Genomic DNA, 18,576 nt, shown 5'->3' with positions numbered 1-18,576 from the left:
AGGGAATGGTATGTGAAATTCATTAAGATAAATACTTTCTATGAGGGCAAATCTTGAAGATTAGAAAGTGTAGGTTCACAATACAAACTGGAAGTTTTATAACAAAATCCAACATTTAGTATAAATGGCTTTTAAATAAGAGCCCAAACTAAATGAAGCAAATTGTATTGCTGTCATAAAAGCTTGACTACAAAAAGCCCAAAAGTCAATGGTGATTAAACACGAGTTTTGAATAACAAAGAATTTAAGGGGGAACTGAAAATCATGGTTTTAATTGTTGAGTGAAACCCAGCTTTGGAATTTAAGCAAAATCATATTTTAAGATTTGTACTAATAAGCACAGTAATAAAAAACCTAGTATTTGAAATTTCATTTGCTTATTCTCATTTTTAACAATCATAAAAATGTTAATCATCCCATCAGTACAAAACAGTTCAAGAATATAATTCTCTTGACAGTATTTCTGTTGGCATTCAAGAAAGACCACCTAAAAATCTGTACAGCAGTTTAACTGAAGACCTCAAAAGCTAACTGGATATGGAGAAAAGAAATCCTCAAAATCCTGGTTTCACACTTCGACAATTTTGAAAATTAATTTTAAACCCTAGTGAAAATATATGTACTCTGAGGAAAGGATCCTGCAGAATAAGTTACCCCATCTTAGGTGGGAGGAGGGTGGACATGAGTAATTCACTAAATGTAATGCTAGGGAGTAACCAAAGATTCCTATCTAACCTGTTAAGGTTCACAGACTTAAAGTCCATGGCTGAAGTTAATACCAAAGTGGGGGGAAAAAAGGATCTCCCAAGTGGTGATGCTGTTCAAAGGATTAATTATACAAAGGTAACATTTTACATATTCTTGGTGTGCTACAAGTATGGTAAAACAGGATTAGTGTTTATTAAATCTTTCATGCTTGAAACAGATGATGTATTTCATGGCAGGGCTGATACTTCACTCTATACATAACTGCAGTAGTGGATCAGTACATTGTAATGCTTCCTAAAAGTTACTGGAATGGAAATAGAATAAAGTTTTTCATTACTCAAATCCTATCAAAGGCAAACTATTTGAGATTTCTCCTTTAATGCTTAGAGGAGAATCAGTCAGGAGCCTGTAATCGCTTACTATTAAACATTTTTTTCTGGGGATGGATTTTTTTTCTTTTTAATTTAAAGAGGTGTGAGCCCTCCCTAAAAAAAGTTAGCAATTTGGCGAGTCAGGTGTAGCATATGGAAAGTTGTGCAAGTAACTTAATGTAAAAGGCTGGTTTAACTTCCTTTCAAAATAAGGAAAAAGTTGAGGTAAAATAATACCTCTTTAACCTACTATATCTGAAAAGTATAAATAAATACATTGATTAGAAAAGGACCAAAAGGAAATTTTATAGGATAAAACAATTGGCCTTTTCTCATGCAAAATGGGCAAGTAATTAAGGTTGAAACCTTAGCAAGCTAATGAAAAGTCTGTTCAACTGGAATATTAATACTTCTAAAAAGTCCAATGCATTTCTGATCTGAGAACTGTGAAGCTTTAAAGTGCATTAAAATTACAGGCACCATCAAATACCAACTTGACAATATGCAGAATAAAAGAATCTGAATCCCTATTTTTAAGAAGGCCTTTACAAAATAAGGCAAATGTGTGTTCTGCTGTCTGGCCTTTTTATTGGCTTTATAAGTTACATGATTATTACATCAATTAGGAATTAAGCGAGTTATTTTAAAGCATGCCCTGTTGAAAGTTCTTTTTGAATAACTGAGCTATTCTACAGCTTCTAATTCCCATGAACTGAATACATGGAAGATAAAACATACCAATACGGTCTGAAAGCTGCTTAAGAAGGGCTATCTAAATACATCATGTACATGGTTCATACATTAACCGTTCATTGTAGGTACTTTCATACACAAGGACTTAATTCTGGAGTCTTATGGCAAATTAGATGAGCATCTCTGGATCAGCAATGCATGACAGGAATCACAAACTCGTACTGGCTTTGGTGAAGAAGGCAAAGGCAGTTCATTGTCAGAGCAAGCATTACAGAAAATTTCCCCACAGTTTCTACAGTGGTGCTATTAAATGGAAAAATCAAAGAAAAAAACTGAGTTAAATTAGAAGCCATGTTTGCATCAAGTCCTTTGGACTCACTTCCTATCTCCCTTACCTTTCTCTTAGAGAGAGAGAATTCCTTTTCACAAAGTTTACAATGTGTTGCTTCTTTATCTTTCAACCAAACCAGTCCCTAGAAGGAAGAAGCATGAATATTAATGCTCAAATTGTTAACACTTTAAAAATTACATGTGAAAACATTTTCAACCAAGAACATCCTGTAGGAAGAGAGAAAGGACTTGGAAATGAGTCCTTTGAGAGATACTGAAATAGCTGGAGAATAAGTGTGGGATTTGCTTCAAAATAATCTGGGTGAGGAGGAAGGGATAGGGGTTGAATATAAATACAAGGTAGGCCATACACTGTTAAATATTGAAACTGGGTAATGGGTTTTTCTCTGTACACTTGTTTGGACATTTCCATTATAAAATGTTTAAAAATTAATGGGAATTTTCTTTAAGGAATAAAGAGCCTTAGTGATTAGTCCAAAATTTAAGGATACATTTTCACTATGAAATGCGTATGAGTTTGGCATTATGTATACCACAGTAAGTCCTTAAAATTTGAAGAGAATTTGGAAATTAGATGTTAGAATTCATTATTTTAGAGGAGACTTCACCTTAAATTAAGTCTTACATGGCTGTTAATTTCCCTTAAATTCTATAACAAATGTAATGGCTACTGTGTAGATGAGTAGAAAACGTATGTACTGTTAAGTTATTAACAGGTGAGAGTGTGATACCTGAAATTTCTAAATTGACCCATTCTTAACCCATCTAAGATCCTGGCTAGGAACACTTTTTTCCCTACAAAAGCAGTTTTGTTAAATGATGCCAGTTTTATATGAGAAGACCCAGGTGAAGGAACAGTCTTCAATGCTTCTGATTCATCTCATTACATAACTAAGCCACGTCGCTGCTGCCGAGGAACCAAGTACAGCTGACCCTTGAACAACTGGGGGTTAGGGGTGCTGAACTACACGTCGACAAAAATCTGCATATAACTCTTGATTCTCCCCAAAACTTTGTATTTAATAACCTATTGTTGACCAGAAGCCTTACCAATAACAGTTAACATATATACTGTATATATGTATTACATGTGTACATATACTATTTTATTCTTACAATAAAGTAAGCTAGAGGGGGGAAAAAAAACCTGGATAGCTCCTATCAGACACACCAGTAAAGAATCAAATGACTTGTAGAATATGTTTTTAAAGCAAGACAGGGCCTTAAAGATAATCCAATGCAACTAGTTGAATGCCATTAAAAAGGAAAGCGACTTCCCAAATGTCCAAAAGCCTAGTGGAAGCACTTTGCTTCCTGCCAAGCTACAGGATCATGACCTGAGCTGAAGGCAGACAGTTAACCAACTGAGCCACCCAGGCGCCCTATGCTAGTGTTAAGTTGTATTTATACAGTTATATACACGGTATGTTTCATAATGAAAATTTTACAGAGCTTAAATAATGACAGTTGGGCAGACATCTCTACCCATCCAAAAAAAATGTGAGAGCAAAATAAAAGGCATATACACAGATGCACAAATTCTTAAAACCTTTATCTTTTCAACTCAGCATTTTCCAGGAAGCTACCGAAGGATGCATTTCCCAAAACAAGGGAGTAAACCAAGAAAGAACTTAAAAGGGTTCAGGTAATAGGAACCCTAACATATGAGAAGGATAAAAGGAATTCTAAGAATGGCAGCAAAGGAAAATGTCAGGACAAGGGTGACCAGACCAGACTGAAGCAGGAGAGCAAAGAACTCCATGAGGATGACTCCAAGGAAAAAAGAACGAAATAATTACCTGATTCATTTTGCCATAGGAAAAACTTTATTTTATTTATTTGAGAGAGCTTGAGCAGGAGAGAACACAAGCAGGGTGAAGGGCAGGGGGAGAAGCAGACTCCCCACTGAACAGGGAGCCCAATGTGGGATTCAATCCCAGTACTCCGGGATCATGACCTGAGCCGAAGGCAGACACTTTAAGCCACCCAGGCACCTCAACATGGGAAAAACTTTATAATCAAGAAGCATGTTGGGGGCGCCTGGGTGGCTCAGGTGGTTGGGCGTCTGCCTTCGGCTCAGGTCATGATCCCAGGGTCCTGGGATGGAGTCCCGCATCAGGCTCCCCGCTCAGTGGGAAGCCTGCTTATCCCTCTGCCTCTGCGTGCTGCTCCCTCTGCTTGTGCTCCTTCTGTCAAACAAATAAAATCTAAAAAAAAAAAAAAGCATGCCAGGGAAAACATAAATACAAATATAAATAAAGCAAGCAAGCAAGTTAGGGGTGGGGTGGCTAAGTGGCTCAGTCGGTGGAGCATCCGACTCTTGGTTCCTGCTTAAGTCATGATGGAGCCCTGCGTTGAGCCCCAACTTGGGGCTCTGTGTTCAGTGTGGGGAGTCTGCTTGTCTCTCTCCCTCTGCCCACCCCTCCCCGACTATCACACCCTATCAAATAAATTTTTTTTTTTTTTAGATTTTATTTATTTGTCAGAGGGAGAGAGAGGGCACGAGCAGGGAGAGGGATAGGCAGAGGGAGAAGAAAGCTGCCCGCTGAGCAAGGAGCAGGACTTGATCCCAGGAACCTGGGATCACGACCTGAGCCGAAGGCAGATGCTTAACTAACTGAGCCACCTGGGTGTCCCCCCCCCAAAAAAAAACTGTTATAAAGGTGTATGAAGGTATAAGAAAACTCAGATGCTCTAATACAAAACTTTTTTTTCAATTTTTTAAAATTCAATTTAGTTAATATATAGTATATTATTAGTTTCAGGGGAAAGGCAATTATTAACTCCAGAGGAAAAAAGAAACAGTTCAAGAAAGAAAATATAATCACAATAAACTACATGGCCCAGCAAAGAACAATATTTAAACAGTCGAAAAATATACAGTAAATGAATTCCATTAAAACTTTTAATTATATTGGGAGGACAATGAGCAAACAGACCAGGGTGAGAGTGGGCAAAACTCCTCATCCACCATGTTAACCAGGCTATATAGATAGGTCTAAAATAGGTCTTAAATAAATGAGTGAATAATATATACTGCCTATTATTTAGAAATAGGGGGGTAAAGCCAAAAGGAACTAAAAGAATCGGAAGTCGCCCCCTTCAGGTGGCAGAAGCTAGGTTAGATGAGGGACAAGGGGGTGAAGAACAGGAGACTACTACTTTTTTTAATTCTTTCTAGCACTACTTGACTTTTTAAATTATTTTCATGTAACACTTCGCTAAAAAAACAGAATGGGAAGCTGTGTGGTAGAAGGTAATCTCACTGAACCACTCAGAGAGAGACTATTTCCTTCTATGTTGTAGAAGGGATTCTTGCCTCCAGACGCCTTCAGAACCATACACTGAACCACTGTACTAATCACTTTTCACACATATTAACCTCTGTATTCAAAGCAACCCTGTGCAAAATCCTCTGCGCGTTTCAGAAGCCATTCAGAAGAGGGAACAAACTCCATGAAGGGGTGACTTGTTGACAGTCAAAACTACTAACAGACCAGCACAGGGACTCAAGGACTCTCAAAGGCGGTTTCACTCCATCAGGCCATGCTTTGTAGGAAGGTAGACAAAGTTCTCCCCAAGGTCATTTCCAATATGATTACTGACTGCTTCTAGAGGCATAATGGGGGGAGCCGGATCCCCAACTTCCCAACTCCCCGTTGGTGCTTCTGCCTCCACACATCCCAGGACTCAGTAATAGTACCTTAGATTTATATAGGCTTTACCTTCTAGTGGAGACTCACATATATCTCTACTTTCCTACTTGAGGAAAACACTTTCTACTCACCTGCAGTGCTTTGTTGGCTTCTTTTATATCTTCTATTTTAAGTTTTGATCTGAAAAGATTACAAATGGGTCCATGTTTCAGTAAATATATTACATATAGAACATCTAGCAATTCATTAAGGTATTGGTTTTTCATAGAATATAAAACTGTATATACCACATGATTCTAATGATCTTCTTTGACTAGTGGGATTTTATATTTTCCTATATTCTCTAAATGTCCTAAGCAAAAATGTCCTTTTTAAATTTAAAAATTGCTTTAACAAAAGAATACTGGCATTTTCATGTGGTTTGGACAGTATCAGTAAACGCTATCATTTACTGTGAGCTCACAGGGTGCCAGACTTCATGCTCTATGACCTTTGCATGTATATGCTCATTTAATCTTCAAAAAAAACAAACCAACCTATTTTAAAACCTTTTTTTTTTTTTAAAGATTTTATTTATTTGACAGAAACACAGCGAGAGAGGGAACACAAGCAGGGGAGTGGGAGAGGAAGCAGCAGCTTCCCGCTGAGCAGGGAGCCCGATGTGGGGATCGATCCCAGGACCCTGGAACCATGACCTGAGCCGAAGGCAGACACATAACACTGAGCCACCCAGATGCCCCAAAAAACTCACCTATTTTAAAGATCAATCAATCAATAAGGTGAGGCCTGATGAGGTTTCATCACTCGTAACAGGTCACAGAGGTAGTAACTGGGGAAGCCAGGATTCAAACCCTGGTCTTTATGACATTAAAGCCCATGCTAGCCATTATACACACTGTTTCTCTACCAGAAGCAAAAGAATGGTAAGAGTGGGAATATTAAGGAAAATAGAATTGTGATACTTTTCATTTTGCAAATATATGTCAATGAACATGCAGATTATAAATAGCAATAATTATCTGTGATCCTACTACCCAGAGAGGATAATCTACATGTTGATGAGTACGTGTATATTTAAAATTTATTTAAATTCAATTAATTAACATAGTGTATTATTGGTTTCAGAGGTAGAGGTCAGTGATTCAGCCATCTTATATAACACCCAGTGCTCATTACATCATCTGCCTCCTTAATGCCTTTCACCCAGTCACCCCATCCCCCCGAGTATGTGTATATTTTAAATGGAATCATCATTTATATAGTTTTCCATAAACAGCTCTTTTCAGGTACTAATATATCCTGAAAGGCTGAGAGCTATTGACTTGTCATTAAGTATCTGCCACATCATTATAGTAAAATGGTTACACGGTAACAATGAAAAATATAGTTTATATAATTATCTACTGCTGAACTTTCAACTTATTTCAAATTTCTCACCACAAAAATTGTTCATTAAAATTGGAATGACCAAAATATTTGTATTATTTTTCTTAGGAAAACAACTTAAAAATGAAATTACTGGATCAAAAGGTACATCAAGTCTCTGCTCCTGAGGCAGGAAATTGCTTCATACTACAAGTGCTCCTTGTTCTAAGACCAAAAAAAAAAAAACCAAAAATGTTAGTTTTTTTAATCTGGTTCATACTTCTACCATGGGAATAATCAATGTAAAACTACACAGATTAAAAATACAAACACAATACTAAAATTTTCTTGGCTAAATTCACATCCACAAAATGTGCCTAAAGAAAACTGACGCTGGGGGGAATAATAGCCAAAGCAGTAACTGTGCTACACAGAAAACCTGAATATGGAATAAAAGTAGCTTAATGGCATTTGCTACAGAGATCGTTATGGAAATTCACTGGTGTTGCTATATTTCTGGTTAAAATGCCTTTATTCACAAATATGGACACTGAAAATATTGCCCCCCTCTGATACGAGTTGCCAAACCAACCTAAAGAAAGGAGTAGCAGTTACAGTTCCAATAAACACAATGTACAAGAACATCTCCTCTCTGTAGGGAGGAAACAGAGGTCCATATCATTCATTTTAATTAGCTTTTAGAAATATTTAATTGTGTAAAAATATTTGACCACAGCATGAAAACAGCATAGGGAAGGGCCAAGGTAAAACATGAGGCTATAATAAATGTGATACAATCAATTATGATACTATAGGAAAAACACCCAGAAATGATACAGCCTCTGATAATCCCGAAACCTCTGCTTTGAGGAAAGAAAAAAAAAATCTGTAATTTTCTTTACATGGAAAGAATATCTTTTACAGAATACTACATTTGGAAGAGTCCTGGAAATTTATTTTTCTAAACTAAAAATTCTTCTTGTTGGAATTTAAGCCGTGATGAGGATAAGAGAAAAGCTGGTTATCATCCTTCACATATTTTAAACCCAGTCATTATAACAGATATATTAGTTTAGATTCTCTTTCTTGAATATTCCATTCTAATATTTCATGTTCCACATTTTCTTCAAATGTGAACAGCTCACTTTTTGTTTAATCCTAATTCATCTCTACAACATAATTTATTCAGAATAACATTTAAAACCTTTCAAAATTTATCAAAAATTCTTTTTAAGAATCCTTTAATAAGAAATCAGTAAGAGTAAATACTTCATTAGTGAAAGTATTTTTCTAGTTAAAATTAATTATTTACATTTAAAATCACAGGTTCAGAAAGTGAGCACTAGAAAGTAATTTTCACATCCAACCTCATCTGACAAGAAAACTGATATTCTGGTTGTGATAAGCAAAGGTACTGTGCTAGGGGTTTTCACATGCTTATTCTCAATTAGAAAAAGAACCCTTTGGGGATTTTATAACACTCCATTTTACAAATGTGGAACTGGGCTTAAAGGTGTTAAATAACCCTAAGTCACAAAACTAGTAAATGGCAGAGGAATACTTATTCCCGTGAGTGATACTAATGAATACTAATTTTTAAGTTTAATCATTACTTGAAAACACACTCTTGCATGGTTCTTTCCGAAACCTGTATTTTCCCTTTTAATAAAATTAAATATGGTTCATATTATTCCAAATGACCTTTATCCTCCCACTCTGCATTTTAAATAATACCCAAATGGACTATATAAAGCCTAAAGGCTTCTGGTAAATTAGAAGCAAAGATTAAAAAGTACTGATCCAACCTCAGTCCCTCCTCATCAACAAATTTTTAAAAAGATAATCATCACCCTGTGTGTCAGGGAGGAACCCGATCGCTTATAATCACAGGAGCCGGAGGATGAAGAGGAAGAATAAAAGTGTTTCCCAGATGACCTGGTGCGCTATGGGAAGCCTCACAGGGGCCGCTGTCCCTCCTCCAGCCCTGATAATGACTCTCACCACTCAAGAGGACTACGGTTAAGAAAGGATAAAACGGGAGGGGGAGGGGGAGAGAAAGAAAGAAAGGGATAAAAGCAGTTCTGACTCAAAGCTGGTCCAATGCATGTCCCAGAGACTATGGCCCCAGGAACAGCAGAGGAAAACTAATAAATCTGTGGCATAACAACTCAAAGATTAACAAGGAAAAAACATTACCAAAAATGAAGTAAAAAGACAAAAGACAAACAGAAGATGTACAATGTGTACAATTTTTAAAATCCCCTAAGAAAAAGATGAGCAACCAAAAATATGCACAGGATATAAACAGGCAGTAAACTATAAACACAAAGGGAACATGAATAAATACAGATGTTCAGGAGCACCTGGCTGGCTCCGTCCGTGGAGCATCCAACACTTGCTTGATCTCGGGGTTGTAGGTTTGAGCCCCACGTTGGGTATAGAGATTACTTAAATAGATAAAAATAGATGCTCAACTGTGCTTATGGTTAAAGAAATACAAATCAAAACAGTAAGATTTTCAACTATCAGACTGGCAAAAACATTCTCTCCTACTAATATTGGAAATATTGAAGGGGTCTAATATTGGAGAGAGAGGATAATTTGGCACTACCAGAATTTTTTTAAAGCACATTCTTTTTGGCCCAGCAATCACCTTTAGGAACCTACTCTTCAGATATATTCATTAAAGTGTATCAACACAAGCATACAAGGATTTCACAGCATTATCATTTATAAAAGAAAAAAATTAGAAAGTTTAAATTATAGCACACCCATCCCATGGAACATCTCGATGTACTGATATGGAAAAACCTTTAACATATTCTTAAGTTAAAAAACAAAGAAACTCACAAACTTCAGAAGAACATGCACACAGTAGTTACAGTGGAGCTCGGCATGTGTAAAAAAAACTTAATAAAAAAAAAACTTAGTCAAAATAACCCTTGAAAATGCCTTAAATAGCCCATAAAGTTCAGTATAGATTGTTGAGTATGTCCAACCCTGAGCAGTAATTTTCACGCAAACCAAAAACTGAGAAACAACAAACTAGACTAAAGGAAAAAGGGGAAAAAAGTGAATTCAGAGGTGCCTGGTTGGCTCAATTGGAAGAACACGTGATTCTTTAAGTAGGCTCCACGCTAGGCCTACTCAATGCAGGGCTTGAACTCACGATCCTGAGATCAAAACCGGAGCCAAGATCAAGAGATGGATGTTTAAGGGCACCTGGGCGGCTCAGTCGTTAAGCGTCTGCCTTCAGCTCAGGTCATGATCCCAGGGTCCTGGGATGGAGTCCCGCATTGGGCTCCCTGCTCGGCAGGAAGCCTGCTTCTCCCTCTCCCACTTCCCCTGCTTGTGTTCCTGCTTTGCTGTCTCTCTCTGTCAAAAAAAAAAAAAAAATCTTAAAAAAAAAAAAAAAAAAAAAAAAGAGATGGATGTTTAACCGACTGAGCCACCCAGGTGCCCTGAGCGTGCAACTCTTGATCTCAGGGTTGTAGATTCGAGCTCCACATTGGGTGTAGAGCTTACTTAAAATCTTAAAAAAAAAAAAAAAGAGGAATCAGAGGGTATCATGCTAAGTGAAATAAGTCAGAGAAAGACAAATATATGATTTCACTCATATGTGGAATTTAAGAAACAAAACAGATGTACAAAGGGGAAGGGGAGGTAAAAAACTGAAAGGGAGGCAAACCGTAAGAGACTCCATAGTTAAGAGAACAAACTGAGGGCTGCTGTGGGGGGGTGGGCTAAATGGGTGATGGGGATTAAGGAGGGCACTTACTGGGATGAGCACTAGGTGGTACGTGTAAAGTGATGAATCACTAAATTCTACTCTTGAAATCGTAATACTACATGTTAATTAATTTGAACTTAAAATCTAAAAAGTGAATTGAGTTATCTAAACATTAAAATGATCATGTCTTTAATAAACTATACAGTCTTTAGCGTTGCGCGCAAGATGGGTGGAAGGTAATATACACATTCCCCTTTTACTATTCTAATCTGTTTTAATATTAAACCTTTATGATCTTAAATGTAAATATTATTTTTGTTGTGGGGATTGTGCATTGCTGAGTCCTTGGCGCTTGGAATACTGCCTGGCACGTAATACAAGCTTAGTATTTGTCAAATAAATAAATGGGAAATAAGGTAATAAGCACTTAGCATAGGGTCTAGGTCAAAGTGCTCATTAGGTGAATGCCAGATTAGAATTGAAATCTTGCTTATTAGACTCACAATGTAAATTGTTCTTTGAATTTACAGAAACAAAAATAGCTTTATCTTTTCTTTTTTAAAGCCAACTCTACCCCAAATGTGGAGTTCAAACTCATGACCCCAAGATCAAGAGTCACATGTTCTACTGACTGGGCCAGACAGGCACCCCGACAGGTTTATCTTTTTGAGAACTAGTATTTCCTTTTGTGGTTTTAGTGAACTACTTTCCTATGGCCTTAGAAATTGGTCTCAAGATTTCTTAATGGAACTTCATCTTTAGCAATGAAGTCTCCTTTCCAGTTACAATTTCTATTGAGTTTGTTACAAATGATATATACGTACATATGTGACTAATGATATATGATGAGATATTCACATAAATTTTGTTACGAGGTTCACTAAGGCTCACTAACTTTGAGGATTGATACTTGGGAGAGGGAGGAAATTGTGCTATTTGAATTTTTAACCATATAAAACATCAAAGGGGTTTATACCAGTGATAAGATTATGGGCACTATAGCTTTCTTTTACTTTTCTGTGTTAAAAAAAAAAAAAGTGATTTTTTTTTTTTTTTTTTAACATGGCAGTGATACATTCAATACTAAACTAAGCATGTTCAATCAGGGCACGAAGATGAAGCTGCTAACCCAAAACACTGACCACATGGAACAAGGAGGAAGGTGAGAAAGACAGGACACTACTTCTTGTCTTTCCAGCAACCCAGTAACACTTGGCTGCAACAGAATCAACCACACTGTATGGAGTTAAGGCCCAACTCGAGCTAAAACTCTCCACTTCTTGGGGCGCCTGGGTGGCTCAGTCGTTAAGCGTCTGCCTTCGGCTCAGGTCATGATCCTGGGGTCCTGGGATCGAGCCCCACATCGGGCTCCCTGCTCCCTGGGAAGCCTGCTTCTCCCTCTCCCACTCCCACTTGTGTTCCCTCTCTCACTGTGTCTCTGTCAAATAAATAAAATCTTAAAAAAACAAAAACAACTCTCCACTTCTCACAATGTTGGCTCCTTCTCAAAACAGTCTGAAAATGATCTCTTCAGATATTTTGGAAATCTGGTTTCTGTTGCTCTGGGGAAAAGATATTAAATGAACTTCTGAATTCTCTAATTTGAAGAAATGAAACAAGAGTCTTAACTTTCACCTACTGGAAAGCATTTAAAGTTAAAATGTATTAAACTGAACCTAACTTTTAACAAAATCTCTCCAATCCAGTCTTGCATGTTTAAGGTTTTTGGTTTTGATTTTAATAGTTTATATCTTTCTTTTCTATATTTAAACTCTCCTGCCTGCTTGGTTTGGCACACTCCTACCTTTATAAAAGTCAAGGACTATATAGATAAAGGAAAAAAGAGAAATTACTCGCTAAGTTTGTTCCCAAGTTCTTGAAGAGCTTGCTCCTGTTCATGATATATTTTTTTCAGCTGCTGATTTTCATCCTGGATGTTAAGGAACTCCTTCAAAACAATAAAAAACAGAAAACGCAATTTAAAAGAAATAAACAAGAAACTCCCCATTGTATACATACAAATAATTAGGAACATACATCCTTTAGCTTTTTATAAAAAACAGAACTCTATGTCCAAGCTTTCATAGCTGTTCCATCAACTATCACCTATTTCCCATTCATTTAATCTCCTTACTGGTTTTTTTTTTTTTTTTTTTTAAGATTTATTTATTTGAGGTGGGGAGGGGCAGAAGGAAAGAAAGAATCTCAAGCAGACTCCCCAGTGAGCACAGAGCCCAACACAAGACTCAGGGCTCAATCCCACGATCCTGAGATCATGACCTGAGCTGAAACCAAGAGTCAGATGCTCAACCGATTGAGCTACCCACGCACCCCATGGGTTTTTTTGTTTTGTTTTATTTTTAAAGTAAACTCTCCACCCAATGTGGGGCTTGAACTCACGACCCCAGCCAGGCCCCCCTTCTTACTGGTATTTTTAAAGATGACCAGTATATTCTGAGCCATCAGGGATGGCTCTTTGGTATAAATATAAATTATGATTTCTCTTTTTAAGTAACTTAGTTTTTTCAAAGATGTAATTTTTAAAGTTTTACCACCATTTACTTTTTTAAGACTAATGATTTGTTGGGTCTCATTTCTAAGATGAGATAAGGCATCTTTCTCCTTTTGAAGATCTTCCTGCAAAGTCTGCCTCCATTCCTTCTCAATCTTCAAATCAGTTTCCAGCTGCACCCTTGAATGACAAACACACAGAAGCTTAGTGCTATTTCTCACATGACAGTTGTCTGCTTTCTTTAATAACACCACCTTTTTGATTATTTTCACGTGCATTTCTTCAGGTATTTTCTTTCATAAATATTTTTTGTAAACAAGTTCAGCAGCATAGGGTTTTCTGATCCCAACATATCAATTTATTTGCCAACCACAAAAACTCCTTCCTAAACAATAATTTATGTTATTTTTAAATTCTGTGTACATAAATGCCATATGAGCATATAAAATGCCTTGAAGGGTACACACTATTAAAACTGGTTGTATCTTGGGGGAATGAAACAAAGGAGAAAAATGTGAAGTTTTAATTATTTTCATTTCTCTGCCATGTATAAAATTTTACAACTAACTATTGTTCTGATACAAGAATTACAGCAACCACTAAACCAATTAAACATCAGTCACAGAAAAATCAACCCTGGTACTTTACAGATTGCTTACAGGACAGAGCTAAGTCCAAAGACATGTCAAGAGGAAAACTCATACAGCCTGGAAATGCCAATTCACATTTGAAAGCACTAACATCATCATTCTAACAGGTGCTATCTGGCAAAACAAAAGTAGTCAAATTCCTACACTTTAGGATACCAAAGAGAAATCATTTTGAAAATTATTGCTCATAAGTAGGTATAACAGATGAGGCATAAATAGTGCTACAGTCTCTGATACTTTAAATTTTATTTTTTTAAGATTTTATTTATTTGACAGAGACACAGTGAAGAGAGGGAACACAAGCAGGGGGAGTGGGAGAGGGAGAAGCAGGCTTCCCGCGGAGCACGGAGCCCGATGTGGGGCTCGATCCCAGGACCCTGGGATCATGACCTGAGCCGAAGGCAGATGCTTAACCGATTGAGCCACCTAGGTGTCCTCTAATACTTTAAATTTTAAAAGCAATATATAATATTGAGACTATCACAATATATCATTTAAATACTCTTGTGTTGATATTCTGATTACTTTTGTTTCCTCATAAAGTTAGCATTTCTATCTATAGCCATATTATTTCTCCGTGAAGTAAATTTTAGATTTTATAATTCAGGTTGAAGAGAAGAGATTCCCCTAAATGGAATTTACAAATTGTTGATAAATACTATTTCACTACAAATTCAAAAGGAATACAGAGACAGGTATATGTTACTAAAACTGAAGTAACCAAAGTATGGAGTGCCTTGAGTGGCCACATCATCCAGAATCAGAAAAAAAACTGAGTGAAAAAGCAAAGGAAAAATATTTTTAAGTTATTATAAATATATTGTCAAAATACACATTGACCACAAGAGGCAGAAACCATAAAGGGAAAAAAAAGGAAAAATAAAACTATTTAAAACTTTAAAATGTCTAGGGGCGCCTGGGTGGTTCAGTCGTTAAGTGTCTGCCTTCGGCTCAGGTCATGATCCCAGGGTCCCGGGATCGAGCCCCGCATCGGGCTCCCTGCTCTGTGGGAAGCCTGCTTCTTCCTCTCCCCCTGCTTGTGTTCCCTCTCTTGCTGTCTCTCTGTCAAATAAATTTTAAAAAAATTAAAAATCTTAAAAAAAAACTTTAAAATGTCTAAATTAAAAAAACCACTATGAACAAAGTTTAAAAACAGTAAATTTAGAAAATATTTCACTGTGAGATACCCAGAGTAAATAAAGAACTCTTACAAGCAAATATTAATAAGCTGAACACTCCAAGGGAAAAAGTAGATAAGAACTGGCAATTCACAAAATAAGGAAATACAAAAGGATTCCACCAATAATCAAAGATGCAAACTCAAACAATAGAGCACAATTTTTCAGGCTAAAGGATTCCTTTAGATTAACGGATACGATGGTGTATACCTATATTAATTGATATGATACATTGCCCATGACACAGCACATGCAATGAACAAGATACTAAAAAGCATGTAGTATGATCCTCTAAAATACATAAAAAACATCTATGTACACCAAAAAAAGGGATATTCATCAAAATGTAAAAAAAATACTCTAATTTTTATTTTCTTCACATTTTCCTACATTTTCCAACAGCATGTAATTATTTTCATAGTCAGAAATCAATAAAGTTATTTCCATTTTAGGAGAAAAAAATGGGATTTGTTTTTCTTGGACAGAGTCCCAGCTGCCCCTTTCTACAGAAACGTTACAATTTTTCTGAGCCATCAGGGATTCTCCTGATCTCCAAATTGTTCACATGTTCATGCTCTACCAAAATGGCACCAACTGAGACACAAAATTATTTTCATGGTTTTAGCAGAAACAAACATCTTCTCTCTACAGTTGTATCCAAGACTTATTAACTAGGGTAGCCCTATAGCAGTAGGAACCCCAGAAGGCAAAGAATAACGTGGTGAGGAGTTCCCTGATGCCCCTTTTTGCCTCCTATATAGCTCAGAGTGGGTGTTGAAGAAGCCCAATATCTGTAATGGATACAGAAAAAAAAGTCCAAAGAAAAGCCTGCTCTCTCTTGCTAAAGGACAGGGAAAAGGTAGCCTAGAATTGATAGAAACCGTTTTGACAATAAATGCCCTATTGCAGCAAAACAAAAAACAAAAAAACTCAGAGGAAAATGCCATAGGCCTTCAACCACTGTTAGCAAAGGCCAAGCGGGGAGCTTAGATTGCCATCCGCACTGGCAATAATAAAGTGTCTCTCCCAATCCCCAAAGTGGTAATATCAGAGAAGTCCAAGGGGCAAGCCTGGACTTTCACTACTGCCCAGCACCCTCTCTTATGCAGACCACATTGGGAACCTGGACTTTTAACCCCACATCAATAATAAGGTATTTCTCACCCTCCCCAGGTCAGTGAAAGCCAAGTGAGAAGCCTAGATTTCTACCCCTGCCCACTGAAATGAGGTGCCTCTACCTCTCTCTTCCAGAATGGTGTCGGCAGAGACCAAGGCAGAACCCTGGACTTCCGCTGCTACTTGAGAGTAACAAGGCACCACTCCTCTTTTCCACAGTGTCAGTAGAGACTGAGTGGAAAGCACAGATTTCAATCCCTGCCCAGTAGTTAGGTACCTTTCTCCATCCCATCCAGAATGGTTCTAGGATTCTACTAACCCCACTTGGTATAGAGTCAGTGTTGGGGCATCCTGGTGGCTCAGTCGGTTAAGTGTCTGACTCTTGGTTTGGCTCAGGTCATGATCTTGGGGTCATGGAATTGAGCCCTGCATCTGGCTCCATGTTCAGTATGGTGTCTGCTTGGGATTCTCTCTCCCCATCCCTCTGCCCTTGCACCTCCTGCTTGCACTCTAAAATAAATAAATCTTAAAAAAAAAGAGAGAGAGAGAGGAGTCAGCATCTATATTCCCCTGCTGGTGTGGTTTCAGTGGAGAGCTGCTAAAATTTAAATAAGATGTAGTCTCATAATTCTCAGTATGTCCAGAATGCAACTGAAAAACACTTGTCATACCAAGACCCAAGAAAAATCTTAACTTAGATGAGAAAAAATAGATGCCATGTCAGATAATTCTGACTAGACAAGAATTTTAAAGCAGTCATCATAAAAATGCTATGACCAAGGGGCGCCTGGGTGGCGCAGATGGTTAAGCGTCTGCCTTCGGCTCAGGTCGTGATCACAGGGTCCTGGGATCAAGTCCCGCATCAGGCTCCCTGCTCCTTGGGAGCCTGCTTCTCCCTCTGCTTCTCTCTCTCTCTCTCTCCCCCTCTGTCTCTCATGAATGAATAAATAAAATATTTTTTAAAAAAATGCTATGACCAATTAAGAACACACTTGAAACAAAATAGTTAAGTTTTAGCAAAAAAGATCAGACGAGATTAGGCACGTTCAGGGTGGTACAGCCACAGACAAGTAAAAAAGAGAGAAAGGAAGGAAATATAGTCAAAAGGAAATATACAATAACCTCACTAAATGGGCTCAGTAGGAGAATGAAGATGATGAGGAAACAATGAATTTCAAAACACTACAACAGAGGAGCACGTGGCTGGCTCAGTTAGTAGACCATGTGACTCGATCTCAGAGGTGTGAGTTCAAGCCCCACATTGGGCACAGAGCCTACTTAAAAAAAAACAAACAAAAAAAACAAAAAAAAAACACACACTACAATAGAAATTACCCAATCTGAACAAGAGACAAAAAAGACTGGGGGGAAAAAAGTGCCAGAGACCTATAGGACTATTTTTTTTAAAAATCTAATATTCAAGGTTATCAGAATTCTAGAGAAGAGAGGGGAGCCTGGGAGCCTAGGAGCCTGGGTGGCTCAGTCAGTTAAGCATCCGACTCTTGATTCTGGCCATGATTTCAGGGTCATAAGATCAAGCACTGTGTCAGGCTCCATGCTCAGCAAGGAGTCTGCTTAGGATTCTCCCTTCTCCTACTTCCTTCTGTCCCCACTCCCTTTCTTTCTCTAAAGTGAATAAGTGTTTTTTTTTTTTTTTTAAATAAGATTTACTTGACAGAGAGAGAATGAGTGGGAAGGAGGGGCAGAGGGAGAGGGAGAAGCAGGCTTCCCGTGGAGCAGGGAGCCCAATGTGGGGCTCGATCCCGGAACCATGGGATCATGACCTGAGCCGAAGGAAAATGCTTAACTGACTGAGCCACCCAGGTGTTCCTAAAGTGAATAAATCTTTAAAAAAAAAAAAAAAAATTCCAGAAGAGAGAAAGCAGTCGGAGCTGGAAAAAATATCTAGAAAAAAAGCTGAAAATTTTCCAAATTTAGTAAAGATAAACTGACCAAAGTCTAAAGAGGATAAATCCAAAGAAATAATCTTGGGTAGAGGAACAGGATTCATATGACAGTATTTTTCATCAGAAACTATGAAAACCAAAAGAAAGTGGTACAACACTTTTCAAGTGTTGAAAGAAAAGAACTGTCAACTCAGAATTCTAAGGATATTCTGAAAATATCTTTCAGAAATGAAGGTGAAATCAAGACCTCAGATGAAAAATAAAGAGAATTTGTTGCCAACAGACCTACCCTAAAAGAAACACAAAAGAAGTTCTTCAGATACAGAAGAAAACTTGGGA

At 37.5% G+C, this 18,576-nt stretch overlaps 1 protein-coding gene across 10 annotated transcripts in view; it reads right to left on the bottom strand.

Moving 5' to 3' along the window:
- Nucleotides 1-904: 904 nt before the first annotated feature.
- The window catches only part of RUFY2 (RUN and FYVE domain containing 2), a 46,241-nt gene continuing 28,569 nt past the window's right edge, over nucleotides 905-18,576 (bottom strand). For 8 of the 10 annotated variants that reach the window (XM_073878914.1, XM_073878917.1, XM_073878916.1 and 5 more), the window contains 5 exons: nucleotides 13,437-13,566; nucleotides 12,728-12,822; nucleotides 5,911-5,959; nucleotides 2,168-2,245; nucleotides 905-2,075 (listed from right to left, as the gene is read on the bottom strand). In XM_073878914.1, the coding sequence (XP_073735015.1) occupies nucleotides 1,932-2,075; nucleotides 2,168-2,245; nucleotides 5,911-5,959; nucleotides 12,728-12,822; nucleotides 13,437-13,566 (496 nt within the window). In that variant the 3' untranslated portion in view covers nucleotides 905-1,931. Of the gene's footprint in view, nucleotides 2,076-2,167; nucleotides 2,246-5,910; nucleotides 5,960-6,530; nucleotides 6,683-7,246; nucleotides 7,370-12,727; nucleotides 12,823-13,436; nucleotides 13,567-18,576 lie in introns of those variants that run through there. The other 2 variants (XR_012374233.1, XM_025850132.2) reach the window with 2 other exon arrangements.

This window comes from Callorhinus ursinus, unplaced genomic scaffold, assembly GCF_003265705.2.
Source record: "Callorhinus ursinus isolate GAN/ISIS: 27379988/994484 unplaced genomic scaffold, GSC_fseal_2.0 scaffold31, whole genome shotgun sequence".
Taxonomy (NCBI): Eukaryota; Metazoa; Chordata; class Mammalia; order Carnivora; family Otariidae; genus Callorhinus; species Callorhinus ursinus.
This window is presented reverse-complemented; position numbering and strand designations above follow the sequence as displayed.